This window comes from Papio anubis, chromosome 17, assembly GCF_008728515.1.
Source record: "Papio anubis isolate 15944 chromosome 17, Panubis1.0, whole genome shotgun sequence".
NCBI lineage: Eukaryota > Metazoa > Chordata > Mammalia > Primates > Cercopithecidae > Papio > Papio anubis.
In genome coordinates this window covers 67136038-67160744 of record NC_044992.1, presented here as the reverse complement: position 1 = coordinate 67160744, position 24707 = coordinate 67136038, and the positions used below count along the sequence as shown (strand labels likewise).

The 24707-nt window shown below is 56.9% G+C and overlaps 1 protein-coding gene across 8 annotated transcripts in view; it reads right to left on the bottom strand.

Annotated features, from left to right (window-relative positions):
• Nucleotides 1-2360: 2360 nt before the first annotated feature.
• LLGL2 (LLGL scribble cell polarity complex component 2) overlaps nt 2361-24707 on the bottom strand; it is a 50853-nt gene continuing 28506 nt past the window's right edge. For 3 of the 8 annotated variants that reach the window (XM_003913435.4, XM_009191240.4, XM_017950978.2), the window contains exons 3-26: nt 22479-22576; nt 20410-20491; nt 20016-20131; nt 19431-19589; nt 15367-15529; nt 15080-15212; nt 14735-14789; nt 13729-13883; nt 8902-9119; nt 8751-8818; nt 8459-8612; nt 8265-8369; nt 7324-7616; nt 7082-7232; nt 6475-6625; nt 5797-5913; nt 5518-5684; nt 4277-4541; nt 3924-4074; nt 3581-3609; nt 3311-3358; nt 3074-3116; nt 2903-2961; nt 2361-2699 (exon numbers count right to left, since the gene is read on the bottom strand). In XM_003913435.4, the coding sequence (XP_003913484.1) occupies nt 2692-2699; nt 2903-2961; nt 3074-3116; nt 3311-3358; nt 3581-3609; nt 3924-4074; nt 4277-4541; nt 5518-5684; nt 5797-5913; nt 6475-6625; nt 7082-7232; nt 7324-7616; nt 8265-8369; nt 8459-8612; nt 8751-8818; nt 8902-9119; nt 13729-13883; nt 14735-14789; nt 15080-15212; nt 15367-15529; nt 19431-19589; nt 20016-20131; nt 20410-20491; nt 22479-22576 (2988 nt within the window). In that variant the 3' untranslated portion in view covers nt 2361-2691. The remainder of the gene's footprint in view (nt 2700-2902; nt 2962-3073; nt 3117-3310; nt 3359-3580; nt 3610-3923; nt 4075-4276; nt 4542-5517; nt 5685-5796; nt 5914-6474; nt 6626-7081; nt 7233-7323; nt 7617-8264; nt 8370-8458; nt 8613-8750; nt 8819-8901; nt 9120-13728; nt 13884-14734; nt 14790-15079; nt 15213-15366; nt 15530-19430; nt 19590-20015; nt 20132-20409; nt 20492-22478; nt 22577-24707) is intronic. The other 5 variants (XM_003913436.4, XM_031657759.1, XM_031657758.1 and 2 more) reach the window with 4 other exon arrangements.

The following is a 24707-nucleotide window of genomic DNA, read 5'->3' as shown; positions in this document are numbered from 1 at the left end:
AAATCTCCAGACCACGAATCCAGTTGCTTGCTGTATACCTCCCTGGTCCTTAGAGGCAAAAGGTAGCCCTCACACTCACTCACCTCCTCCCATCTGGTAGCTGTCCTTGTCAACCCAACCCCTCAATGCCTCTATTTCACCACCACTGTCACCTTGCCCCTGGATGGCTGTGGGGACCCCAGCTCTTTCTCTCCCTGTGCCAGCCCAGCTTCCTCCAGTTAACCTTTTTTTTTTTCTTTGAGACAGAGTCTCGTTCCGTCCCCAGGCTGGAGTGGAGTGGCATGATCTCAGTTCACTGCAACCTCCGCCTCCCGGATTCAAGAGATTTTCCTGCCTCAGCCTCCCAAGTGGCTGGAATTACAGGTGCGTGCCACCGCATCTAGCTAATTTTTGTGTTTTTAGTAGAGATGGGGTTTCACCATGTTGGCCAGGCTTGTCTCGATCTCCTGACCTCGTGATCCACCTGTCTCAGCCTCCCAAAGTGCTGGGATTACAGGCATGAGCCACCGCCTCCGGCCCCTCCAGTTCACTTTCTAGAGAGGAGGATGCAACGTCCTTCCATCTTGCACAACCATCAATACAAATTGTTCATCTCACACTTCCAATGAGAATATTTTCTTAAACTGAAATATGCAAACCAACATTAGCGAATACTTCCAAGCGCAGCGTACTTACCGCGAAGTTCAAAGCTCAGCCCTAGTGAGCATGGAAGGAAGTCCATGTTCAGAGTCTTCCTGGTATTTTCAGGGCTGTGTGTTTTCCACTTCTTGTTCAATTTCATCAGCAAGACCTGTGCTGTGGCCACCAGGCTCCTCTGTGCCACAGAAGTGCAGGTTCTGCAGTTTTCTTCTGATTCACTGGTACTTGCATTATCACCATTATCTTTTTTTTTTGAGATGGAGTCTTGTTCTGTTACCCAGTCTGGAGTGCAGTGGTGTGATCTTGGCTCACTGCAACCTCCGCCTCCCAGGTTTGTGATTCTCCCACCTCAGCCTCCTGAGTAGCTGGGGTTACAGGTGCCCGCCACCAAGCCCAGCTAATTTTTGTATTTTTAGAAGAAACAGGATTTTACCATGTTGGCCAGGCTGGTCTTGAACTCCTGACCTCCAGTGATCCACCTGCCTTGGCCTCCCAAAGTGCTGGGATCACAGGCGTGAGCCACCATGCCTGTCTAATTTTTGCATTTTTAGTAGAGACAGGGTTTAACCATGTTGACCAGGCTGGTCTTGAACTCCTGACTTCAAGTGATCTGCCCACCTCAGCCTTCCAAAGTGCTGGGATTATAGATGTGAGCCACTGTACCCAGCCACCTCTCGTTCTTTATAACAGCATGGAAAGGGACTAATACAGGTGTCTCATGAGGTGTCCCCCATCTCTTTGGCTGGTCTGTCTGCCAGGCACTGTCCCTTCCCTGCTTCTTCCAGCATGGTGTTCCTCTCCCTTTGGGGAAGTGCTCCCCCATATTCCTCATAGTTCCCGAGTTGCTCATCTCAGAAGTCTAACAAGGGATGGTCAAGTGGCCATCTCGAGATGGACATGGCCAGATGGAACACCTGGTGCCCAACCCCTCCGGACAGGCCTTTCCTCACTCAGGCAGAGCAGGCGCCTGTCACACCTGGCCCTCACTGGGCCTCCCTAGTCTGGCCTCACTTTCGGCCCTGCCTGCCAGCCTTCAGCTCTCCACTGCCTCCCACGGTGAGTGAGTTCCTGGAGTGGTGCTGAGCCCTCTTGTCCTCTGTCTGGAAGAGTCTGCCTGCTCTCTGGCAATTCCTGGTTCTCTCAGGTCACCCCCCTGGTGCATTTCTCACCAGTGTCCACCGAGGACCACGAGCCCCAACTGTGGCAGGAACCACAGTTGTCTCAGACACCAGCGAACCCCACGCACTGGCCATGAAGTGCTCAATGAAGACAAGTCAACAAAGATCCAACCCATGCCCAATCTAAATAACCCAGCCTCTCCCCTGGGGGAGGCCTTTCTCCTTGGGGACCACCTCCCCTTCAGCAGCACCCTACAGTCCTCCCTGGTGTCTGGAGGAAGCCAACAGGTCTGAGATACTGGGGTGCCCTTCTCCTCCTGACAGTAGGGAAAGGCCAGCCAGGGGTGGCCAGGACCCAGGGAAACAAGTAAGGCAGACTCAAGATGGTTCGTGCTTGCTATGTGTTCCCAGAGAGGGAAGGCACAGCCGGGCTCAGACACAACTACGCAGTTTGATTCACACGACTTCCAAAGTGGATTCTCCTGACGCCAGCCCAGGCCAGGGCTAGAGCCTCGGGGGACAGGCAGGGTACCGGCTCCCACTTTGTATTCACATGGAAAATTTCTACACAATTGAAATATTAAAGTAGGTGGACCAGTCCAGTGAAGAGGTAATAGGTGTTTATTAAAAACTTTTTCACCCAGAGGCAGTTACCATGTATAACTTAAACCCCAGCCCACTACAAAAAGGGATGGGGGCAATAAAAACTGTGCAACATTGACCAAAGGACCCAGACAGACGAGACCCGGGAAGGGCAGCCCCAGGGGCCGGGGCCTCTCCTCTCCTGAGGCCTGGAGCAGCTGCATTGTGGAAGCCGGGGCGCCCCTATCCCCTGGTGTGGCCCTGTGCACCGGCCTCTCCGGCTGGGGCAGGGACCTCCAAAAGGCCATCAGTAGTAGTGTGTGCTCATCGTGCAGCCTGGCCGCTCAGCCACTCACTCTGCTGAAGGACACACAGGGACAGCTCAGGATCGCCCTGGGCAGGACGGGGTGCCCCAGCCGCCCACACTGAGCCCAGATATGGTGCTTTCCAGGTCATCAGGGCACGCGTACAGCCCTGTGGAATCCAGGGGAGTGGGGCCAGGGCTCTTCCTCCCATCCCTTCCCAGCACATCCGGCAACTGCACTCAAGCCCAGAGCCCCCACCTCCGCCATTGCTGAGGCTGCACCCCATGGCCGCTCGATGTGAATGCCAGTTGAGGCTCCTGCATGGGCAAAGACAGGGGAGTCATGACCTCAGGGGGCCTCCACTCCCAGCGCTCCCGAGCCCCCGGCAGAGCCTCAGGCCCACCCCAGCCAGCCTGGGCGGTGCCTCACCCGCGGTCTCCCTCCAGTGTGCTCTGGATTTCCTTCAGGACTCCTGCAGGCCAGGTGGGAACAGAGGCCCACTGAGGCCCTTGGGGCGGCCAGCCACAGCCTTTCCACCCCCTTTCACCATGGGTGCCGGATGGATCTGTCCCCTGCCTCAGGGTAACGGCCTGCCCAGCCTCCCTTGACCCTGATCCCCCCTTCCCTACCCCTCCTGCCAGCCCCACGCTCTCCCACCCAACTCACTCTCATCACTGAGCAAAGCGCGCTCCATCACCAAGCCGGGCTGTTTCTCTGGAAGGTAGAGGCCGGGTCAGGGAGCCCCACCTGGGCCCTCCTCAGCCTGGCTCTCTCCTTACTGAGGTCGGGATGTGGAAGCCCAGGGCTGGAAGGAATGCCGTCTCTACTCCCAGCCCAAACACTACCTGCTCACTCAGGACCCCGTCCCTCCCGTCCAGCCCCAGGTCTGGGCTGGGTGTGGCCCAGGTGTGCATGGGCCCAGGAGGCCTGTCTTACCCTCGCCATCACTCTGAGTCCCTGAGTTCCTGTGGGGAGAGAGACAGTGAGGACCAGGGCCTCTGGGCTCCTTGCCCAGCTCTGAGAGCCCTGGTCCCATGAAGAACAAAGTCAATGGTGCAGCCTGCCCTGAGCAGGAGAGCCTGGGAGGTAAACTGAGTCCTGCCCTGGACTGCCAGCTTGCACAGGGGCAAGGGGCACGCGAAGAGGTACAGAGAGCCAGAGCCTGGGACGGTGGGCTGAGCTTGTGGGGAGGTGTCTCTGGCCAGGCAGCAGTGGGAGCCTCAGGGTATCTCAGAGAGGGCAGGGAGGGGCAGGAGAGGCCTCTGGCCCTTTCACTCACCTGGCTCGGCTCGGCGCCTTCTTGGGGCCTGCCCCGTTACCAGGGCGGTGGTTCTTGGTTTCTGCTGAATCCACCAGACACCGGGGCTCCACCAGCCACTTGGTGGAGAGAGAGAAGCGCTCGAACTCCGAGGGTGAGATCAGGTAGAAGCCTGGGGAGTGGGGGCAACGCTAGTGGCCTGGCCTGGTGGCTGCCAAGGCTGCTTCCCAACCTGGGGGAGTAGGGGCTAGCGTTCCCTCACAGTTCTCCGCTTAAGGCCCATCCAGTCTGGCTATGGCCACAACACCCCTGGCCACCCTTCCCGTCCCTGCAGTGCCTGGGGCCCCCACACCCGCCCAGCCCAGCTCGAACACCTTGGCCATATTTGGTGAAGACGCAGGAGGCGATGCCACTGACGTCCTCCCGGCGGATGCAGCTGTAGCGCACCTGGGGCTTGAGCAGTGGCAGCGACACCACCTGGATGTCACCCAGATTGGTGAGGACTGCCAGGTGGTGCTCCCCATAGTCCTCAGCTCGACGACTGCCGAAGTGGGCCACGCTGACCCGCCTCACCCTTGAGCCCTCCAGGGCCGTCAGCTTCAGCTTCAGCTTGGCACTCACCTTGGGCAGCGTGAACACCTGGGGGTGTGGGGTGGTCGTTCACATCCATGGCCAAACCAGTTCTCCTGCGCAGTGCTGTAGGTGCTGGGCCCTCCCCTCCCCGCATGCCTCCCGGTGTCCTGGCAAACCCTTGGCTCTCAGATGCACAGACACAGCCTGGGGGGATGCCGAGGTCACTGACTTCCCTGTCTGGAATTTTTTTTTTTTTTGAGACAGAGTCTTGCTCTGTCACCCAGGCTGGAGTGCAGTGGTGTGATCTCGGCTCACTGCAAGCTCCGCCTCCCAGGTTCACATCATTCTCCTGCCTCAGCTTCCCAAGTAGCTGGGATTACAGGCGCCCGCTACCACGCCTGGCTAAATTTTTGTATTTTTAGTAGGGATGGGGTTTCACCGCGTTAGCCAGGATGGTCTTCATCTCCTGACCTCGTGATCTGCCCACCTCGGCCTCCCAAAGTGCTGGGATTACAGGTAGAAGCCACCGTGCCCAGCCTTTTTTTTTTTTTTTCTGAGATAGAGTCTTGCTCTGTTGCCCAGGCTGAAGTACAGCAGCGTGATCTCGGCTTACTGCAACCTCCGCCTCAAGTAATTCTCCTGCCTCAGTCTCCCGAGTAGAGCTGGGATTACAGGCGGCCGCCACCACGCCGGGCTACATTTTTTTGTATTTTTAGTAGAGTTGGGGTTTCACCATGTTGGTCAGGCTGGTCTTGAACTCCTGACCTTGTGATCTGGCCTCCCAACGTGCCTTGGCCTCCCAAAGTGCTGGGATTATAGGCATGAGCCTGGCCCCCCATCTGGATTTTATCCCTTCCACAGACACAGGTCCTGCCTCAGTGTCCTCACATGAGACTCCCCCCTCCCTTATTTCCTGTGCTTCTGCAGCCCCTCAGATACCAATGCAAACAAGGTGAGTCCCAGCCATCGTTTGTGCCCAAGGTCCGAGCCTCCTGGATGTCCCGGGGAGTCCCAGGGAGACCCGCCGCTGCCCGTGTGGCACCTTGAACTGCTCCTCCGACACAACGAGCAGCTGGTGGCTTCCCTGCATGTCAGGGCTCTTCGACAGATCATGGGCCACTTCGAGGGGCTCGGGAAGGGGTACGCTGTGTCCGTCGAGCACCAGGATGCCCACCACCGGCGCCCGGTGCATCAGCTGGATCTCCTTGGCTACGGGGAGGAGGTGGGTAGTGGGACTGTGGGGGGTGGTGGGGCTGGAGCCACTCCCTGGTCCTAGCCCAGGCAGCCCGAGCACCCTCTGCTCTCCCTGCCCAGCACTCACCCTGCTCTGCCCGCACAGGCTCATCCATTCTCCGCTCAGCGGGGGGCACACGCAAGGAGAAGGCATAGATGGTGCCCCCGTTGGTGCCAGCCCACAGCGAGGGGCAGTGGCGGGAACCTGCCGAGAAGCCATGTTTGGGTGTCTGACCCTTGGCGTGGGAGTCAGGTGGAGCTGGGCAACCAGGGCTTACTCCCAGGTTTTCCCTCCTGGGAGAGGCTGGAAGGCTCTCTGACAACCACACAGGCCGCAACATAGAAGATCCCAATCCCAGGTCAGCTCAGCCCTTGCTGCAATACAGCAGGGGAGAAGCAGCCAGGGAGAGACACGTTCTCTGGAGGCCAGTAGGCTCTGCCATCCCCGATCGTCACAGCTGCTCTAGGAGAAAGCTATCACTCTCTCATTTTACAGAAGGGCAAGCTGAGGCCCTGAAAGGCCAAGTGACGGGTCGGAGGCCATGCTTCTAAAGGGTGCTACAGCCTGGATATAAAGCCAAGGCAAGCTGACTTGGAGGCCCAGGCAGGGGAGGGGAGGAAGCAGGCAGGGGCTGCAGTCTGCCCCTGCTCACAAGGGGAAACCCTCTTAGGTCCTACCAGCCAGGCAGGCAGCAGCCCCCGGCATGCCCCCAGGTCAGGGGGTATCTACTGCCCCCCACCCCTCAATCCCGGGCTGGTCACTCACTGTCCCTCAGGTAGGTGTCAGCAAAGTACAGGGTCCGGACGAAGCCTGTGAAGGAGTCCTCTGCCGAGCGAGCCTCGATCTTGCGCTGCACAGGTGCCAGCTCCATGTTCTGGAGGCCGGGCCGCTCAGTCTTGGCGCTCCCCTCCTGTACCTGCAAGGGGTGGGCCAGCCTGAGGGTCAGCTCTGGCCTCCCCTCCCCAGGGACAGTGCTTTGCTCAGTGCCGATCCTTGCATCAGAAGGCTGGCCATGCCAGCCACCTGCCAGGTCTGTGTCTAGGAGGACCCTTGTCCAAGTGGGAGGTGCCCTTGGGGGAGACTACCTGGGTCCCCAGCATGTTGTAGAGAGAAAAAGGAAATCACTGACATTTACTGGGGATTAGTTCTAGGGTAAGCATTACAGTTACTGCCTTTCTGCTCAGGAAGCTGAGGCACAGAGAAGCAGCGTGATCTGTCTGAGGTCGCACATGGCGGCAAACCCATGTGACCTGGACCCTGAGTCTTGTTTGTAGCCCGTCATGCCTGGGGAGCAGGGGCCGTGTGACCCCTGCTGGCTGCTCTGAGCCGAACCTGGGTGGGTGGCTGGCCGCAACCTCCCCTCGGGCCTTACCTCTCCTGGGGGGCCAGCCGGGCGCCGCTTCCGGCTGGACACCCGGCTCCGACGCATCCGGCGGAATGACTGACGCAAGGACTTCTTGAGGGACTTGACGCGGGACAATGGGCCCTCCAAGGCCAGCTGGTCACTGGGGTGCAGCGTGCACCTTGGGGGGATGGCAGGCTGTCAGTGCTGCTAGGTCCTGGGGGTCCTCGCGGGCCCCACTCCCAGCCTCCCGCCCCAGCTGCCCTGCTCACTTAACAAAGACCTGCCGCCGCTGCTGGTGGTCAAAGAGGCCAAAGCCATGGCTGGTGCCGAAGGCCACAAGCCGCCACTCAGAGTGCAGGGCCAAGGAGGTGACCACAGCCGGGGGCTGGCACTGTACCAACACGAAGGGCTGAAAGCCAGGCTCAAAGCGCACAGGCCCTGAGCGGGCTGCCAGGCGCTCGTGCCCCTTCCAGCGGTAGCCCTCTTGGTCTTGCAGCAGGTCGGCCTCCACCTGCTCCACAGCCTGCTCCGCTGCCTCATCATTCAGTTCCAGTACCAGCACCTGGGCGGGGTGGCAGGCGGCTCAGCAAGCCCTCAGCAAAGGGACGGCAGGGCCGCAGGACGCTACTAGTGGGGACAGCAAAGGAGCTGAACCCAGGCCAAGGCCCAAGGCTCAAGCAGGGAGAGGCCTCCGTCCAACCTCAGCTCTTAATTATTTTTTATTTATTTATTTTTTTGAGACGAGTCTTGCTCTGTTGCCCAGGCTGGAGCACGGTGGCACGATCTTGGCTCACTGCAACCTCTGCCTCCTGGGTTCAAGTGATTCTCCTGCCTCAGCCTTCCAGTAGCTGGGACTACAGGCACACACCACCACGCCTGGCTAAGTTTTGTATTTTTAGTAGAGACGAGGTTTCACCATGTTGTCCAGGCTGGTCTCGAACTCCTGACCTCAGGTGATCCGCCTGCCTTGGTCTCCCAAAGTGCTGGGATTATAGGCGTGAGCCACCATGCCCGGCCCACCCTTAATTCTGATTTCTGGAGAAGAAACAACCGTCCCAAGGACCTCCCGCCAAGGGGATCAAGCCACCTCCGTCCGCTGGAAGAGCACAGGACACAGAATGTGCGTCAGGCAGGTGGCTGGCTCCTGTCCCTGCGGGTCCCCGTCATCCACCACTCCTCCCCAGCTCCCCTCCCCGGCCCAGCCTGCTACCTGCCCTGCCGTGCCTGCCACAGCCAGGTAGCCACTGTACTTGCAGAGGAAGATCTTCTGGATGCCCAGCCGGGGGTCATCACTGTAGGGGTCAAAGGAGCCCACCTGGAGAAGGGGAGGGGCCCTCTGAGCAGCCATGGGGGCTGGACCCAGCTGGCCTCTGCCCTTCCTGGGTCCCAGGCTCCTGGCCTCACCTTGCGGAGTGGGGGCCACTCGTCCTCGCCCTGGGCACTGAGGTTCTCGTTGGGGTCCGTGTCGGTGAGGAACACGCGCACCGTGCTGAGTTTGTACAGCAGCCGCAAGCAGACACCTGAGGCATCCCAGAACCGCACCGTGCCATCCTCGTGCCTGTGGGCAGAGCCCATCTGCCGGGCATGAGAGGGATGCCAACCCGGGCGCCCAGGAGCTGGCTCGTCCACCTCAGGGCTCTGCTCCCACCCCACACATCCTCCTGGGGAGAGGAAGGGTAGCATCGAAGTCCCCTACCCTGTGAGCAGCAGATCCCTCTGGGGTGGGGCTGGGGTCAGGCTGGTGCCACCGTCAATTGGCCACTCCTAGAGAAAGAGACCAAGAAGTCTGTGGGAGAGTTTGTCTTGGGGTGGGGCTTGGCGTGGGGCTGGGCCAGGGCCGGACCTACCATGGTGGAGAAGTGCGCATTCTGCTGGCTGCCGGCGGCAATGATCCGCTCCCACAGCTTCAGGGGGATGTTGGAGACGTGGTGGGAGCAGGTGATGGCGGAACAGTGCAGGGAAGCCAGGTAGGGCAGCTGGACCGGTGGCCAGCCTGCTGTCTGCAGGTCAATCACCACCAGCTCCTCCTCAGCCAGCACCACCAGGGCATAGGGGTCGTCAAAGGCTGGGGTACAGGCCAAGGATCAGGGGCTGGGGCCAGGAGGAAGCAGCCCAGCCCTGCAGAATCAGAAGCTCCAGGGTTAGAGCCAGGGCATCTGCAGATCCAGAAAGCCCTGTTCTTGGCTGCTTGAGCAAAGCCTTTCCACCTCCAGGAGGGCAGCAGGTGTGGGCAGCAGCCCTGGCTCTGTGTGCAAAGCTGCTGAGAGCTGCCTGGCACAGGGCTCCTGGAGGGGATACACCTGGTTGGAAGGCAGGGTCCCAACCAGGATAGGCACCCCAGAGGCAAGGAGCTGTGCCTGCCAACCCTCTTCCCTGGTTCCTCCTCTATGGGACCTGCTCTCCCTGCTCAGATGCGCCTGCCAAGCCTCTCCCCACAGGCAGTGGCAAGCGTGGTCTTCGGCACACCAGTTGCTAGGGGTGGCATTTTCTTTACTGCACACAATCACCTCACCTCACTCAGGCCTGGCCCCAGCTAGTGTTCAATAAACGTGCACTGGACGATGAAACCATTTGTGTTTTCTTTTTCTTTTCTTTTCTTGAGACAGGGTCTCACACTCTGTTGCCCAGGCTAGAGTATAGTGGTGTGATCTTGGCTCATTGCAACCTCCACCTCCTGGTTCAAGCGATCCTCCTGCCTCAGGCTCCCAAGTAGCTGCGATTACAGGTGTGAGTCACGATACCCAGCTAACTTTTGTAATTTTGGCAGCGACCGGGTTTCGCCATGTCGCTCAGGTTGGTGTTGAACTCCTGGGCTCAAGTGATCTGCCCACCCCAGCCTCCCAAAATGCTGGGATTATAGGCATGAGCCACCATGCCCAGGCGTTTTTTTCCTCTTTTTTTTTTTGAGATGGAGTCTTGCTCTGTAACCCAGGCTGGAGTGCAGTGGTGCGATCTCGGCTCACTGCAACCTCTGCCTCCAGGGTTCAAGCGATTCTCCTGCCTCAGCCTCCTGAGTAGCTGGGATTACAGGCGCCCACCACCACGCCTGGCTAAGTTTTGTGTTTTTCTTTTTTATTTTTTCTATCTTTTTTTTTTTTTTTTTTTGAGACGGAGTCTTGCTCTGTTGCCCAGGCTGAGAGTGCAGCGGCCGGATCTCAGCTCACTGCAAGCTCTGCCTCCCGGGTTCACGCCATTCTCCTGCCTCAGCCTCCCGAGTAGCTGGGACTACAGGCGCCGCCACCTCGCCCGGCTAGTTTTTTGTATTTTTTTTTAGTAGAGACGGGGTTTCACCGTGTTCACCAGGATGGTCTCGATCTCCTGACCTCGTGATCCGCCCGTCTCGGCCTCCCAAAGTGCTGGGATTACAGGCTTGAGCCACCGCGCCCGGCCTATTTTTTCTGAGATGGAGTTTCGCTCTTGTTGCCCAGGCTGGAGTGCAATGGCATGATCTCGGCTCACCACAACCTCTGCCTCCCAGGTTCAAGTGATTCTCCTGCCTCAGCCTCTCGAGTAGCTGGGATTACAGGCACGTGCCACCAACGCCTGGCTAATTTTGTATTTTTAGTAGAGACAGGGTTTCACCACGTTGGCCAGGCTGGTCTCGAACCTCTAACCTCAGGTGATCTGCCCTCTTCGGCCTCGCAAAGTGCTAGGATTACAGCTGAGCCACTGCCCCTGGCTGACGCTGCCTCTTTGAATCGCTTGTCCTCCCTGCTCCTCTGGGGTCTGCTGCCCGCTGGCTGCTCCCAGGTGTTCTTGGCCAGATCCCCACCAAACTCCATGCCTCCAAGGCTTGAGGGTGCCCAGGCTCAGCTTTCCCATGCCTTCTCTTCTGTCTTCCTCACCACCTGGGCAGCCTCCTCAGGGCCCCTGGTTTCACATCTGTCTCTTTTTTTTTTCTTTTTTTTTTTTTGTTGAGACGGAGTCTCGCTCTGTCGCCCAGGCTGGAGTGCAGTGGCGTGAGCTCGGCTCACTGCAAGCTCCGCCTCCCGGGTTCACGCCATTCTCCTGCCTCAGCCTCCTGAGTAGCTAGGACTACAGGTGCCTGCCACCTCGCCCGGCTAGTTTTTTTTTTTTTTTTGTATTTTTAGTAGACACGGGGTTTCACTGTGTTAGCCAGGATGGTCTTGATCTCCTGACCTCGTGATCCGCCCGTCTCGGCCTCCCAAAGTGCTGGGATTATAGGCGTGAGCCACCGCGCCTGGCCTTTTTCTTTATACTTCAAAATCATTGAGCAGCCTTCACACGTCTCTGCACGGATGACTCCAAATGGACACCTTCCCGATCTCTCCTCTGAACTCCAGACCCATAAGCCCCAGCTGTGTACTCGGCATCTCCCTTATGGGTCTGGAGATCAGAGGAGAGATTAAGTCCTCAGATTTGATTCCCGCCCAGCTGAGCTTGCCGCACCCTCTTGCCACTACCTTCTCCAGGATTCCCGGTGCTCCCAGTAAACCCTCATGTCATCCTTGACTGATCTCTCCTCCCCTCACTCACCTCTCCCTAGACAAGGAGCCAACAAATTACAGCCCGAGGGCCAAATCTGGCCTCCTGCTTCTTCCTGTCAATACGGCTGTCCTGGAACACAGATACACCCCTTGTGTTGTCTGTGGCTGCATGTGCTCTGCAATGGCATTAGGCTGAGTAGCTGCGGCGAAGAAAGCCACCTAGCACTTTATAGCAACAGTCTGTGAGCCCTGACCTGGCCCCTCGGTCAATGCTGAATGTTAGAAAAGACAATGTAACCCCAGCCACCTTCTGTCAGCCCCATGGCTGGCACCGCAGCCCAAGCCGAGGTCACCTCTCCCTCGGCTGTCACGGGGCTCCCGTCTTTGCTCCACTCTGTTCCCCACATGGCAGCCAGACAGATCCTTTTGGAGCAGAGGCTAGGTCATGGCACCCCTGCTCAGGGCCCTCATCTGCCTAAAATCCTAAGTCCTTACCGTGCCTCCACGGCTCTATACGATCTGGCGCTGGCCACATCTGGACCCGTACAGGGGCCATTCTGCCCTCTCTTCGCCCCTACCTCACTGGAGCAAGCCAAGAGCCCTCCCAGCTCAGCCTGCACCCCATGTCCCTACGGGGCAAGCCCTCTCTCAGACTGTTCCTGTGTCTGCGCAAATATGTCCCCTTATCAGGGACGCCTTGCTAACCCTCGTCTAAACCAGCACTGCTGTCCTCTGCCTGGCTTTTTTCTTACCTCTGATGTTATTTGGCAACCTGCTCACTCTGTCCACATACTCAGATCTATGTTCCATGGGAACAGGGGCCCCCTCTGTTTCTAGAACAGGGCCTGGCATGTAGCAGTTGCTCATTAAACAGGAAAGCCTACCAGGGCCAGCTGGGTCACAGCCCGGCACGGCAGAACCATCACGGGAGAGCCTCAGGGTGCCCATGTATCATCTGAGGGAAGCACCACTCATCAGGCACCCATCTCCTGGCCTGCTGGACTGCGGGGAGTTGGGGACACAGAGGGACAACTGCAGGAAGGTGGCCTGTCCTAGAAAGCCCCAGCAGTCTCGAATTTGTAGCTCAGCAAGTTTCTCCCCTCCCTTCCTGACCTTTCCGCTGGGAATCAGGTAACTCAGCCCGGGAAGTGTGGCCACCACAGCCCAAGAGGTCCCTGCTCTGTGCCAACATGGCCCAAATGCTGTGGAAAGAGCAGAGCTGGGCCTTGCTCTCAGCATCCAGGGTGTGAAGAGGGAAGAGAGGCTGAGAAAGAAAGAAAAGCAGGTTTGGGGTTCCCCTGAACAGGGTAGAGGCCGTGAGTACACAGACCAGGTGTCCTGAACAGCCCCGCCCCCTCACCTTTCAGCCTCAGGCCCTTTCAGGCCAGCGTCATTAGGAGAGGGCCCTCCCTCCTGGACAGCTCCTGCAGGCCTCCTCTCCAGGTTTCAACAGCAGCCCTTTCTGGTCTTGCCTGTCACACTATTTACGAGGCTGACTCAGGGCTCTGCCGGTCCTGCTGGAGCTCCAGGAGGCTGCACAGCCACCTTCTGCCCTGCCCAGAAGGCGGGCTTTGCCATCTCTAAGCTAGGACCCTTTTGCCTCAGCGGGGTGGGTGTTAAATCCAACAGTACGGATCAGCTCCCTGTGGGCTAAGTGCCATTACAGTCTGGAAAGGGCAGAGAGCCCGGGGCAGGCAGGAGGTGTGGCTGGGCTGGGTCTCTAGCTGGGGAGGGTGGCAGGGAGGCAGAGAAAGGAGCTTGATGACACTTCACCTTGGGATGCAGTAAGGCTAAGGGACTCAGGACAGTGGTAGGCTTAGGAACACCTGTGCAGAGCCCTTTTTTTTTTTTTTTTTTTTTTGGAGACACGGTCTGGCTATGTCACCCAGGCTGAGTGCAGTGGCATGCTCCTGATGCTCCTGGCTTGCTGCAACCTCTACCTCCAGGGCTCAAGTGATCCTCCCACCTCAGCCTCCTGAGTAGCTGGGACTACAGGTATGTGCCAAGACACCCGGCTAATTTTTTTATTTTTTGTAGAGACAAGGGTCTCCCTGTGTTGTCCAGGCTGGACTTGAACTGCTGGGCTCAAGTGATCCTCCCACCTTGGCCTCCCAAAGTGCTGGGGTTACAGGCAGGAGCCACTGCACCTGGCCCTGTCTTTACTGATGGCCCTGCCCCACACCTCCCACACCTAACCCTGGGTACCCACTCCTGAAGCTCTCCTACCGGCTGCAGGGTCCGCCTCTGTGAGGACAGTAAAGTCGATGACACGGGAGGTGAAGTCGAAGGCCGTCTGCTGGCCATCGTGGATCACTGAGATGCAGTGGCGGTCCCCGTAGCTGGCCCGTGGCATGCCGCCCTGGAAGATGGTGAAGGGCAACCTGGCAGGCACAGAGAAGCAGCAGTGGGCTGGGGCTCCTGGCACGGCCTCAACAGCCATAGACCAGCGATCAAAGTGACCACTCAGTCAAGGTCCCCAGGAGCAGGGGGGACTGGACCCCATCTCCTTCCAACTGCTACAGCCCAGGAGTACTTGGGGGTAAGGTGAGGCATCCAGGCTGGTGGCTCTGAGTCTCGGCAGCCACTCCTGCCTCAAGCTGGGTGCTCCCCCCAATTATTATTATTTTTTTTGAGACGGAGTCTCGCTCTGTCGCCCAGGCTGGAGTGCAGTGGCCGGATCTCAGCTCACTGCAAGCTCCACCTCCCAGGTTCACGCCATTCTCCTGCCTCAGCCTCCCGAGTAGCTGGAACTACAGGCGCCCGCCACCTTGCCCGGCTAGTTTTTTGTATTTTTAGTAGAGACGGGGTTTCACCGTGTTAGCCAGGATGGTCTCGATCTGCTGACCTCGTGATCCACCCGTCTCGGCCTCCCAAAGTGTTGGGATTACAGGCTTGAGCCACCGCGCCTGGCCCTCCCCCCATTTCTGTTTGAACATCATCCAGAGTGATTTTGTCAGAAGAAACAGGGCTGCCACTAAAGAAGTTTGAGACCTGCCGCTCAGCACCGTCTCTCTGGAAGGGGGAAGGAAGGAGCAGGAATGAACTTGGCAGGAATTGGGCTGCTGAAAGACGTGAATAGCATCTACCCTCTCTCCTCTCCCTGTTGTCCAAGACCCCAACATGGGACCTGAGAGTGTTCACTGGCACCATCTTCCCAGGCAGAGGCCTAAGTGACCTTTCCAGCCCTCTAGGAAGGCTCTGGAAAGGAAAGAAGACCAGCACGGATACCTACCCCTGCCTAGTGGTCAGCCAGAGGATTTTGGTAATCGCTTTGCAAGGAAAGGGACCTGAAAGGAAAGGAATCGGCTTGAACGGATCCTCCAACTCTCAGACAAGTGTCAGTCCCCACAGGCACAGATGCCTCAAGCTCATGCCCACATCCAGATGATAGACCTGTGCTTGGGACTCTTGCTCTGAGAAGTTCCCCCAAAAAACTGGGTGAGGGGAACCCTGCTGTGTGGCTTTGGACAAAGCCTTTACCCTCTCTTGCCCTGGAGTTTGCTTCAGAGTTGAACATCCTGCACCTGAATCCAGGAGGCACCGGGGGTGGGCCCTGCCCGGCGGGTGAAACACTGACCGTAAGGCACGAGGCTGCGGAGGGGCTCTGGTTGCTGGGCGTCGCTGGACACGGGCCACTGGCAGTAGCTGCCATCGGAGTGACAGCTGACGAGTAGGCGGCCGTCCCGCTGCCACCAGATGTTCTCCAGTTGCTATGGAAGAGGAGGAGAGAGACAGAGGGCAGCACGCTGGACCAAGGCAGCATTCCCATCGTCTGCACCCCATGCCTCTGCACAGAGCGTGTATGTGCCACATGGGGCCCTGGGAGAGCAACATGGCGCCCGCCATGTCCTGGGCACTGCCTACCTGGCTGCTGAGGAAGTGGTAGAGCACACGGCTGCCCTGCAGGTCCCAGATGACAACAAGACCTCGGCTGTAGCCGATCAGGATCTGGTTGGGGTCTCGAGGGTGCTCCTGCAGCGCCTCCACCATCTCGAACACCCGCCGGTGGCGGGCCTCCTCTGGCAACCTAGAGGAGGGGAGTGCCGTGAGCCTCCGATGCCATCCGCCAGGGAGAATGGCCCCCAGCATGGCACAGCCACAGGGCTCCCTATGCAGAGGTGGCTGCTCCATGTGCCAGCATGGAAATATGGCTGGGGCTGGGCGCAGTGGATGGCTGAGTGTGGTGGCTTATGCCTGTAATCCCAGCACTTTGGGAGCCCAAGGTGGGCACGTCACTTGAGGTCAGGAGTTCGAGACCAGCCTGGCCAACATGGCAAAACCCTGTCTCTACTAAAAATACAAAAAATTAGCCGGGCGTGGTGGCACATGCCTGTAATCCCAGCTACGCCGGAGGTGGAGGCAGGAGAATTGCTTGAACCCAGGAGGCAGAGATCACAGTGAGCCGAGATCACGCCATTGCACTCCAGCCTGGGTGACAGAGTGAGACTTCATTTCAAAAAAAAAAAAGGAAAGATGGCTAGGACATGTCACCAAGGGGATAGGGGGCAGCATGTAGAACAAGACAGGGACATGGAGACAACCTCCAGTGATGTAAATACAGGCGGTACAACTATAAGGCAAGGCAAGGCAGTGACTTCTGGAAAAGTCAACGTGAGGGCAAGAGGGAGCCTTGACTAGGAAGGGTGCGTGAGGCCCCCGGAGGGCATCAAAGTTCTATTTCTATGTCTGGGGGGATGGCTGTAAGGATGCTCTACAAGAATCTGTTAAACTGTACATTCATATTCAGTGCATTTTTGCAAAAGGGAGTGTTTAATAATAAAGAAGTTTTTTAGCCCCATAAAACAAAACTCTATGAGTTGGCCTGGCCCTGGAGCCTTGACCCCTCCCCCGTCTCCAGGCCTGGAATGCTGACCTGAGGGCTGGAGGTGTTGCAGCCAACAAAAAAACCACAAGGCAGCAGGCACAGGACCAACAGCCAACAGCGAGGCTGTGGGAAGCGGACCCAGCCTGGACCCAAGCCACACTAAACCCAAGCTCTCCACATTATCTATACCTGGCACATCTACTGCTAGCACTGACCTCACTGACATTAGAATCTGAATCGAGAGTGAGAGTTGAAGGGGACTTTAATATTTAATTTTTTTTTTTTTTTGAGATGGAGTCTCGCTCTGTTGCCCAGGCTGGAGTGCAGTGGTGTGACCTCAGCTCACTGCAACCTCCACCTCCCGGGTTCAAGTGATTCTCCTGGTTCAGCCTCCCAAGTATCTGGGATTACAGGCACCCACGACCATGCCAGGCTAATTTTTTGTATTTTTAGTAGAGATGGGATTTCGTGATGTTGGCCAGACTGGTCTCGAACTCCTGACCTCAGGCGATCCACCCATCTCCACCTCCCAAAGTGCTGGGATTACAGGCGTGAGCCACTGCACCCGGCCTAATTTTTAAAATTTTTAGAGACAGGATCTCATTCTGTCACTCAGGCTGGAGGGTAGCGACCTGATCATGGCTCACTGCAGCCTCCAACTCCTGGGCTCAAGTGATCCTCTCACCTCCCAAGTAGCTAAGACCACAGGTGTGTGCCACCTTGCCCAATTAATTTTTATTTTTTTGTGGGGAGAGACAGGGTCTTGCTATGTTGCCCAGGCTGGTGTCAAACTCCTGGCCTCAAGCAACCCTCCCATCTCAGTCTCCAAAAGGGCCAAGATTACAAGTGTGAGCAACTGTGCCCATCTAGATATTGTTAATAAATGCAAATAATGCCCTTATACAGATGAAAATTGTTAGACAATTAGAGGGCTTCCAACTTTTTGCCATTAAAAACAGCCCTACAATGATCATTGTTATCCTGTATGTTTACACAGAGACTTCTCAGAGACAGAGCTGCAAGACTAAAGGGCTGGACGTTTTAAAAACTTAGATGGCCGGGCGCGGTGGCTCACGCCTGTAATCTCAGCACTTTGGGAGGCCAAGACGGGCGGATCACGAGGTCAGGAGATCGAGACCATCCTGGCTAACACGGTGAAACCCCGTCTCTACTAAAAAATGCAAAAAACTAGCTGGGCGCGGCGGCGGGCGCCTGTAGTCCTAGCTACTCGGGAGGCTGAGGCAGGAGAATGGTGTAAACCCGGGAGGTGGAGCTTGCAGTGAGCTGAGATCCGGCCGCTGCACTCCAGCCTGGGCCACAGAGCGAGACTCTGTCTCAAAAAAAAAAAAAAAAAAAAAAAAAAAAAAAAAACTTAGATAAGTGTAATCAAGTGGATGAGAATGTAAACTGCCAAAAGGGGCCGGGCGCGGTGGCTCACACCTGTAACCCCAACACTTTGGGACGCGGAAGTGGGTGGATCACCTGAGGTCAGGAGTTCGAGAGCAGCCTGGCCAACATGGTGAAATCCCGTCTCTACTAAAAATACAAAAACAAGCCGGGCGTGATGGCATGTGCCTGTAATCCCAGCTACTCGGGAGGCTGAGGCAGGAGAATCATTTGAATCCGGGAAGCAGAGGTTGCGATGAGCTGAGATCGTGCCACTGTACTCTGGCCTGGGACGGAGTAAGACTCTCTGTCAAAAAAAATGTTGTTGTTGTTGTTGTTTTTTAAATAAATAAACGAACTGGGCCAGGCGCAATGGCTCATGCCTGTAATCCCAGCACTCTGGGAGGCAGAGGCAGGCAGATCACCTGAGGTCGGGAGTTTGAGACTAGTCTGACCAACATGGTGAAACCCCGTCTCTACTAAAAATACAAAATTAGCCGGGCGTGGTGGCGCATGCCTGTAATCCCAGCTACTTGGGAGGCTGAGGCAGGAGAATCGCTTGAACCCAGGAAGCAGAGGCTGCAGTGTGCTAAGATCGTGCCACTGCACTCCAGCCTGGGCAACAAGAGTGAAACTCCATCTCAAAAATAAAATAAAACATAATACAAAATAAAATAAACTGGCAGGAGGGGCTCTCAGGGCACATGGGCCCCCCTGCCAACTAGACTCTCACCAGCTAACTACAGGGTGAGGCTAGGCACTGGTGTGGCCACCTACTGGGGTGCACATCCCATGCCGTCCTGCCCACAGGCTGTGTCCCATTGTGGTACTTGTCATCCTGCAAAGTGTTCTGCTCTGACCTTGGGCACAGAGCCCTACCCTGCTGAACCAGAAAGGCAGAGGTCTGCTCTCAGAGGGATATAGCCCCAAGTGGGATCCTCCCAGCCCAGCAATGCCCTGCCCTGGGCAGATGGTCCCTGCTTCATTACCACCCAGGGCTGGAGAGATGGGCTGGCCAGCTGCAGGAGTGTGTCCTGGGCCCAGTCCAAAGCCTTGCAGGGCCAGGGGCCAGCACCCTGGCCTCCTCCTGTCCCTTGGAACCACAGATCATTCCACCACAAGCGACCTGGCCCCCACACGATCCTGTCAGACGCTATCCCCTCTTTTTTTGGGTCCCATCCCATTCTCCACAACCGGACCTGATCCGACTCCCTCTCTATCATAGTTCCATCGACAAGCGGAGCAAAGCTTCTGAAATGATCTCAACAGACCCACATGCCTGTGGCGGTCAACGCTTTTTAGCCACGGAGCCTGCGAGCAAATGGAACCTCAGCAAAGTGCCCACAGCACAGGGTGGCACCAGGAGCTGCTCTAGTAATGCAGGGAGGTCTGGGCCCGACTTCCCCGCTATGGAGCCCCTGGGGTTTTAAAACCCATGACAAGTGCAAATGACACTGGACTGAGAGTCGGTGACATTACACAGTCATTTGGGGCCTTTAGATCCCCCAAAGTCCCCTTTTTAGTGCTATGATGCTAACCTATGATAGGCCAATAGGTTCTCAGTAGGGGACAGGTAGGAAGCCAAGAGCCTCCCCTGCTAGCCCCATGGAATTCCCAGCATAGAAATGACAGCTCCTGAGAGAGTCCTGGGACCAAGGGGAGAAGCCATGCCTAACTTGAGGGGATGGGGTTAACAGCAGCCGGGCTCTGGGCTCACCGCTGCAGCACCGCGTCCGAGCTGATGGTCCGGTCCTCCAGCGCGCGAAAAGCTGGCAGCTGCACCACAAACACGTTGCCGCTCTCGGTGCCCAGGTACAGCAGTTCGCACGAGGAATGGGGCAGGACCACGGTGATCTGTGTGGCACTGGGGGCAGCCCTGTGACAAGAACAGCTGCCTGTGAGCTGACCGCTGCCCAGCAGGGGAGACCCCATGGACAGGGTCCCCTGACTCCTGGGAAAACAAGCCCATAAAAATTCATGGGGTTCATAACCTTTCAGCCCAGGACAAACACTGGTCACTTTCTGCCAAGACAGGAGACAGATGGCAGAGAGGCTGGGCTAGGAGGTAGGAAAGACGCCAGGGGCCCTCCAGCATAACACGGGGTGTGGGCGGACGGAGGAGGTGGGCTGCGGCCCCACCCACTCCACTCGGAGCACCTGAGTATGGGGATGCATCGGGTCAAACGCATGCCAGGCACTGCCAGGGGCGCAACAGGCCCCACGAAGGGTGAGTCCACTCCAGAGCTAAGGGCAAGGGTCAGGCTGGGCTGGGAGTGGAAGGGGTTGGGGACTGAGCCCTTACCCTGGGGGGCCACGCAGTGTGAAGCTCTCATCCTCCTGCAGCTCCGATGCTCCGCCCTTGACCTTCAGGCTCCAAAGGTGCAGGCTGTTGTCATCCAGCAGGGTGACCAGCTGGCACTGGCGAGGGCACAGGGATGGGAGCAGTGGTCTTGCTACCCAGCAAGGCCTTTACACACTGGGGCCGCCCAGCCTGGGCTGGTTGTTTCAAAGACCCCCTGGCCACTCCCAGCGTGGCCCATGAGCCCCAGCTGTGGAAAGGGAGGGGGTCCCAAGCCTTTCCAGCAGCAGCAAACCCAGGGCCACTGAATGCCAGCCTCTCCACACCAGCCCTGCTGGAAGCAGTGAGGGCAAGGAGGGTGTGGAGGTGGCTTCCTGTCCCACCCCAGGTCCCTCACCTGGCCGGGCAGGAGGTGGATCTGCGTCACTGCGTTGTTCTCCCGGTGCAGCCCCATGAACTCCACGCCCGGGGCTCCATAGCTACGAGCAGGCTCAGGAAAGCTCTGGAAGGCCAGACACCATCCCCTGACACCATCCCCTGCCCATCTTGAGTGCCAGGCCCTTGGGGCCCACGTGCAATGAGTGCAAACACAGAGAGGGGCTGCCCTCCCCGCAGGCAGCAGGACTCATGCATGGAGCCTTGGATGGGGAGGAGACACAACAGCCCTGGCCCTGGGGCACCAGGCCAGTGACCCGACCCCTGGGAGATTTTTCCCAGTCAGGCCAGTGGGAGCAACTCCATAGAAAGGTGAAGCCCTACCCTGGCAACCGTCAGGCTGCCACCCTGATTCTGAGCTGCAACAGACGTGTTGGCTGTCGCTTGGTAGCACCTGTGAAAAAACACACGGCCTATCCCCAACAGCCTCGGCACCAGGGATTGGTAACCAAAGTCTGGCTGTGGCCCGGCAATGATTAACCAGTGAGGGAAGGCTGAGCCGGCAGCAAGGCCCTGGCCCTCTGTGTACACCAGCCCAGCCTGGAACTCGAGCGCTCCATACCCCTCCCCCACACCGGGCAGAGGGGAAGAGGGAGGTCAGGCTCCGCTGGAGGTGGCAGTCAAGCTGTCAGAGGTGGTCCCTTATCTCTCAACTCCCTTGGGTCCTGCCCTGGGAGCACAGATCAGACTGGCGGGGTGCCCAACCTGATCCGGTTTTTCATCTCTGAAAACACCGGGAGCCCCCAGTTGGCCAGAACCAGTGCTTTGGATAAAAGATGACCCAACTGGACAACGTCCAGCCTCAGGCCGGGGAAGGACTGTCCCTGCCAGGCAGAGCCCTCTCCACTCTCTGCCGCCTGTGGGGGTGGGGGTGGGGGTGGAATTTGGAAGATGGCTGCCTGAGCCCAGCTCTCCTGGCCCAAGGCCACCCCACCTCTGCTTGTGGATAGGGACCTGGGGCCAGTCCACCTGATTCTTATCATGATAGGTTAAAAATCAAAACTGCAGGCTGGGAGTGTGGTGACTCATGCCTGTAACCCTAGCGTTTTGAGAGGCCAAGGCGAGAGAGTTGTTTGAGCCCAGGAGTTCAAGACCAGGCTGGGCAAGATCACAAGACCCTGTCTCCACAAAAAAAAAAAAAAAAAAAAAAAAAAAATTGTTTTTGAGAGAGAGTCTCGCTCTTTGTTGCCCGGGCTGGAGCGCAGTGGCGCAGTCTCGGCTCACTGCAACCTCTGCCTCCCAGGTTCAAATGATTTTCCCACCTCAGCCTCCCAAGTAGCTGGGATTACAGGCATGTGCCACCACACCCTGCTAACTTTTTAAATATTTTTAGTAGAGACAGGGTTTTACCATGTTGACCAGACTGGTCTTGAACTCAAGTGATCCGCCCGCCTCAGCCTCCCAAAGTGCTGAAAAAATTTTTTTTAAATTAAAAACATTCCTAGTGACAAGAGGGGTCCCTGTAACTTGCTTTTGTGGTGGTGAGGTGGGGAACTGAGGGAGGCAGGGGCACAGAAGGGCCCAGGCCTTGCTACTGACACACCAGCCAGCCACTCACTGACTGAGCATTGGCTGAGACAAGGGCATCAGGTCCTTCCCCCTGGATCCACCAACACAACCCCTGCAAAACAGGTTTCTGAGCCCCCCAGCATCCTCAGCCCCTGCCCAGGACTGGGGGATTCCTGAAACCTCCAGGAGTGAGAGGGGGAAACTGAGTAAAGGGAGCAGACCACATGAATGGTCTTGAAAGGACACAGGGGACAAAATAGGCCTGTATCTCCTCAGTCTGTTTCAAACCTCACTGTCCTCCTGCAAAGGACAGGGTCACATTCCACCATGCCCAGGTGCCCGCTCCACCATCAACCATACCCAACTCATTTTGGAATAAAATCATGTACAAAGCTGGAAATCAGGAAAGTCTCTCATTTTATCCCAACAGCCCATGGGCAAGGAAGGAAAAAAAGATGTCCTTCCCCAAATCTCACCCACCCCAAGGCCCTGCCCGGGTGGGAGTGAGGGGACGGAGGATACAGCTTGATGGCTCCAGAACGGGTGCCGATGGCCAGGATACGCAGGGACGGGCTGTAGCCGAGGGCGCTTGGCTGGTGCGGGAAGCCATGCTCCACCGTCTGCAACGAGAAGCACGCGGGGTGGGCCTGCAGACCTCTCCCCTTCATGCCACCATGGCTGCCGGAGCTGCAGCACTGGAGGACGCCAGCAGGAAGCAGGGATTCTGTACCTTTCAGGTTCCTCCCAGACACCTGAGTGTTGGAGCCTAACCCAAACTTACCAGGCCCCACCCCCAGTCCCTTTGTGACTCTGCCCTTGGCCTCATTGCCACTTCTTCGAGCTCATCCTCCTGGATGCCACGCCAGCCTCTCGATGCTCTCCAGGAACTGACTTGGTGTCTCCACCACGTGCGCCCTGGGTGACAGACCCAGCCCTCTTCAGTGGCATGGGGGCCTTATGGATGTGGGGTGGGGAAAGTAGGGGGAGTTTGGAGCAATGGAGACACTGGTCTCTCGGGAGAAAAGCTTGATTGCACCGCAGCTCCGGGCTCACCCAGGGGCCTAGAATACCGCGGAGGCCCTGCCCTGCTCTGGGCTCTTTCAGGTCCCTCCAGGCCCTAGTCAGCTGGGTCTCATAGGCTCTTACTGTCACTGAGTTTCAACCATCTTTCCAGAAAGGGAATTCCTGGAATGTCGTTGCAGATACGTGTTTTTTCATTTATTACAGAAGTAATACACACACACTGTGAAAAACTTGGGAGGTATAAAGACGTTTAAGAACAAAAATTACCCAGACTCCCACAACCAGAAGTAACCCTTGCTAACACCTCAGTGTAAGTCCTTTGAGTCTTCTGCACTTGTGAATGTTTGCACAATTTTTTTTTTTTTTTTTTTTTTTTTTAGACGGAGTCTCGCTCTGTCACCCAGACTGGAGTGCAGTGGCCGGATCTCGGCTCACTGCAAGCTCCGCCTCCTGAGTTCATGCCATTCTCCTGCCTCAGCCTCCGGAGTAGCTGGGACTACAGGCGCCCGTCACGGTGCCGGGCTAATTTTTTTTTATTTTCAGTAGAGACGGGGTTTCACCGTGTTAGCCAGGATGGTCTTCATCTCCTGACCTCGTGATCCACCCGTCTCGGCCTCCCAAAGTGCTGGGATTACAGGCGTGAGCTACCGCGCCCAGCCTCATGTCTATATTTAGAAAAATATAATTGGGATCATGCCATATGGATATACATATACAAGTTAATGTACAGGTATAGCTTTGTAGCCTGTTTTCCTACTTACAGCCAGCCAAGGTTGTTAAAAGCTTGAAAATGACTTTAAAAAACATTTTATTTATTTTTTTTTTTTTGAGATGCAGTCTCGCTCTGTCGCCCAGGCTGGAGTGCAGTAGCGCGATCTCGGCTCACTGTAAGCTTTGCCTCCCAGGTTCACACCATTCTCCTGCCTCAGTCTCCCGAGTAGCTGGGACTATAGGTGCCTGCCAGCACGCCTGGCTAATTTTTTTGTATTTTTAGTAGAGATGGGGTTTCACCATGTTAGCCAGGATAGTCTTCATCTCCTGACCTCGCGATCCGCCCACCTCGGCCTCCCATAGTGCTGGGATTACAGGTGTGAGCCACTGCGCCTGGTGTAAAAAAAATTTTTTTTTTTTTTTGAGGGTCTTTCTCTGTTTCCCAGGCTGGGTGCTGTGGTGTGATTTCAGCTCACTGTAGCCTTGGCCTCACAGGCTCAAGCGATCCTCCCACCCCAGCCTCCCCTGTAGCTGAGGCTACAGGCATGCACCACCATGCCCGCCACGCCTGGCTACTTTTTAATTTTTGGTAGAGACAGGTACTCGTCATGTTGCCCAGCCTGGTCTTGACCTCCTAGACTCAAGAGATCCTCCTGCCTTGGCCTCCCAAAGTGCTGGGATTATAGGCGTGAGTCACTGCAACCTGCCTAAAATGACTTTTTTTTTTGTTTGAGACAGAGTTTTGCTCATCACCCAGCCTAGAGTGCAATGACGCGATCTCAGCTCGCTGCAAACTCTGCCTCCCAGGTTCAAGCGATTCTCCTGCCTCAGCCTCCTCAGGAGCTAGGATTACAGGCATGTGCCACTATGCCTGGCTAATTTTTGTATTTTTAGTAGAGATAGGGTTTCATCATGTTGGCCAGGCTGGTCTTGTCCTCAAGTGATCTGCCCGCCTCGGCCTCCCAAAGTGTTGGGATTACAGGTGTGAGCCATCATACCCGGCCTAAAATGACTTTT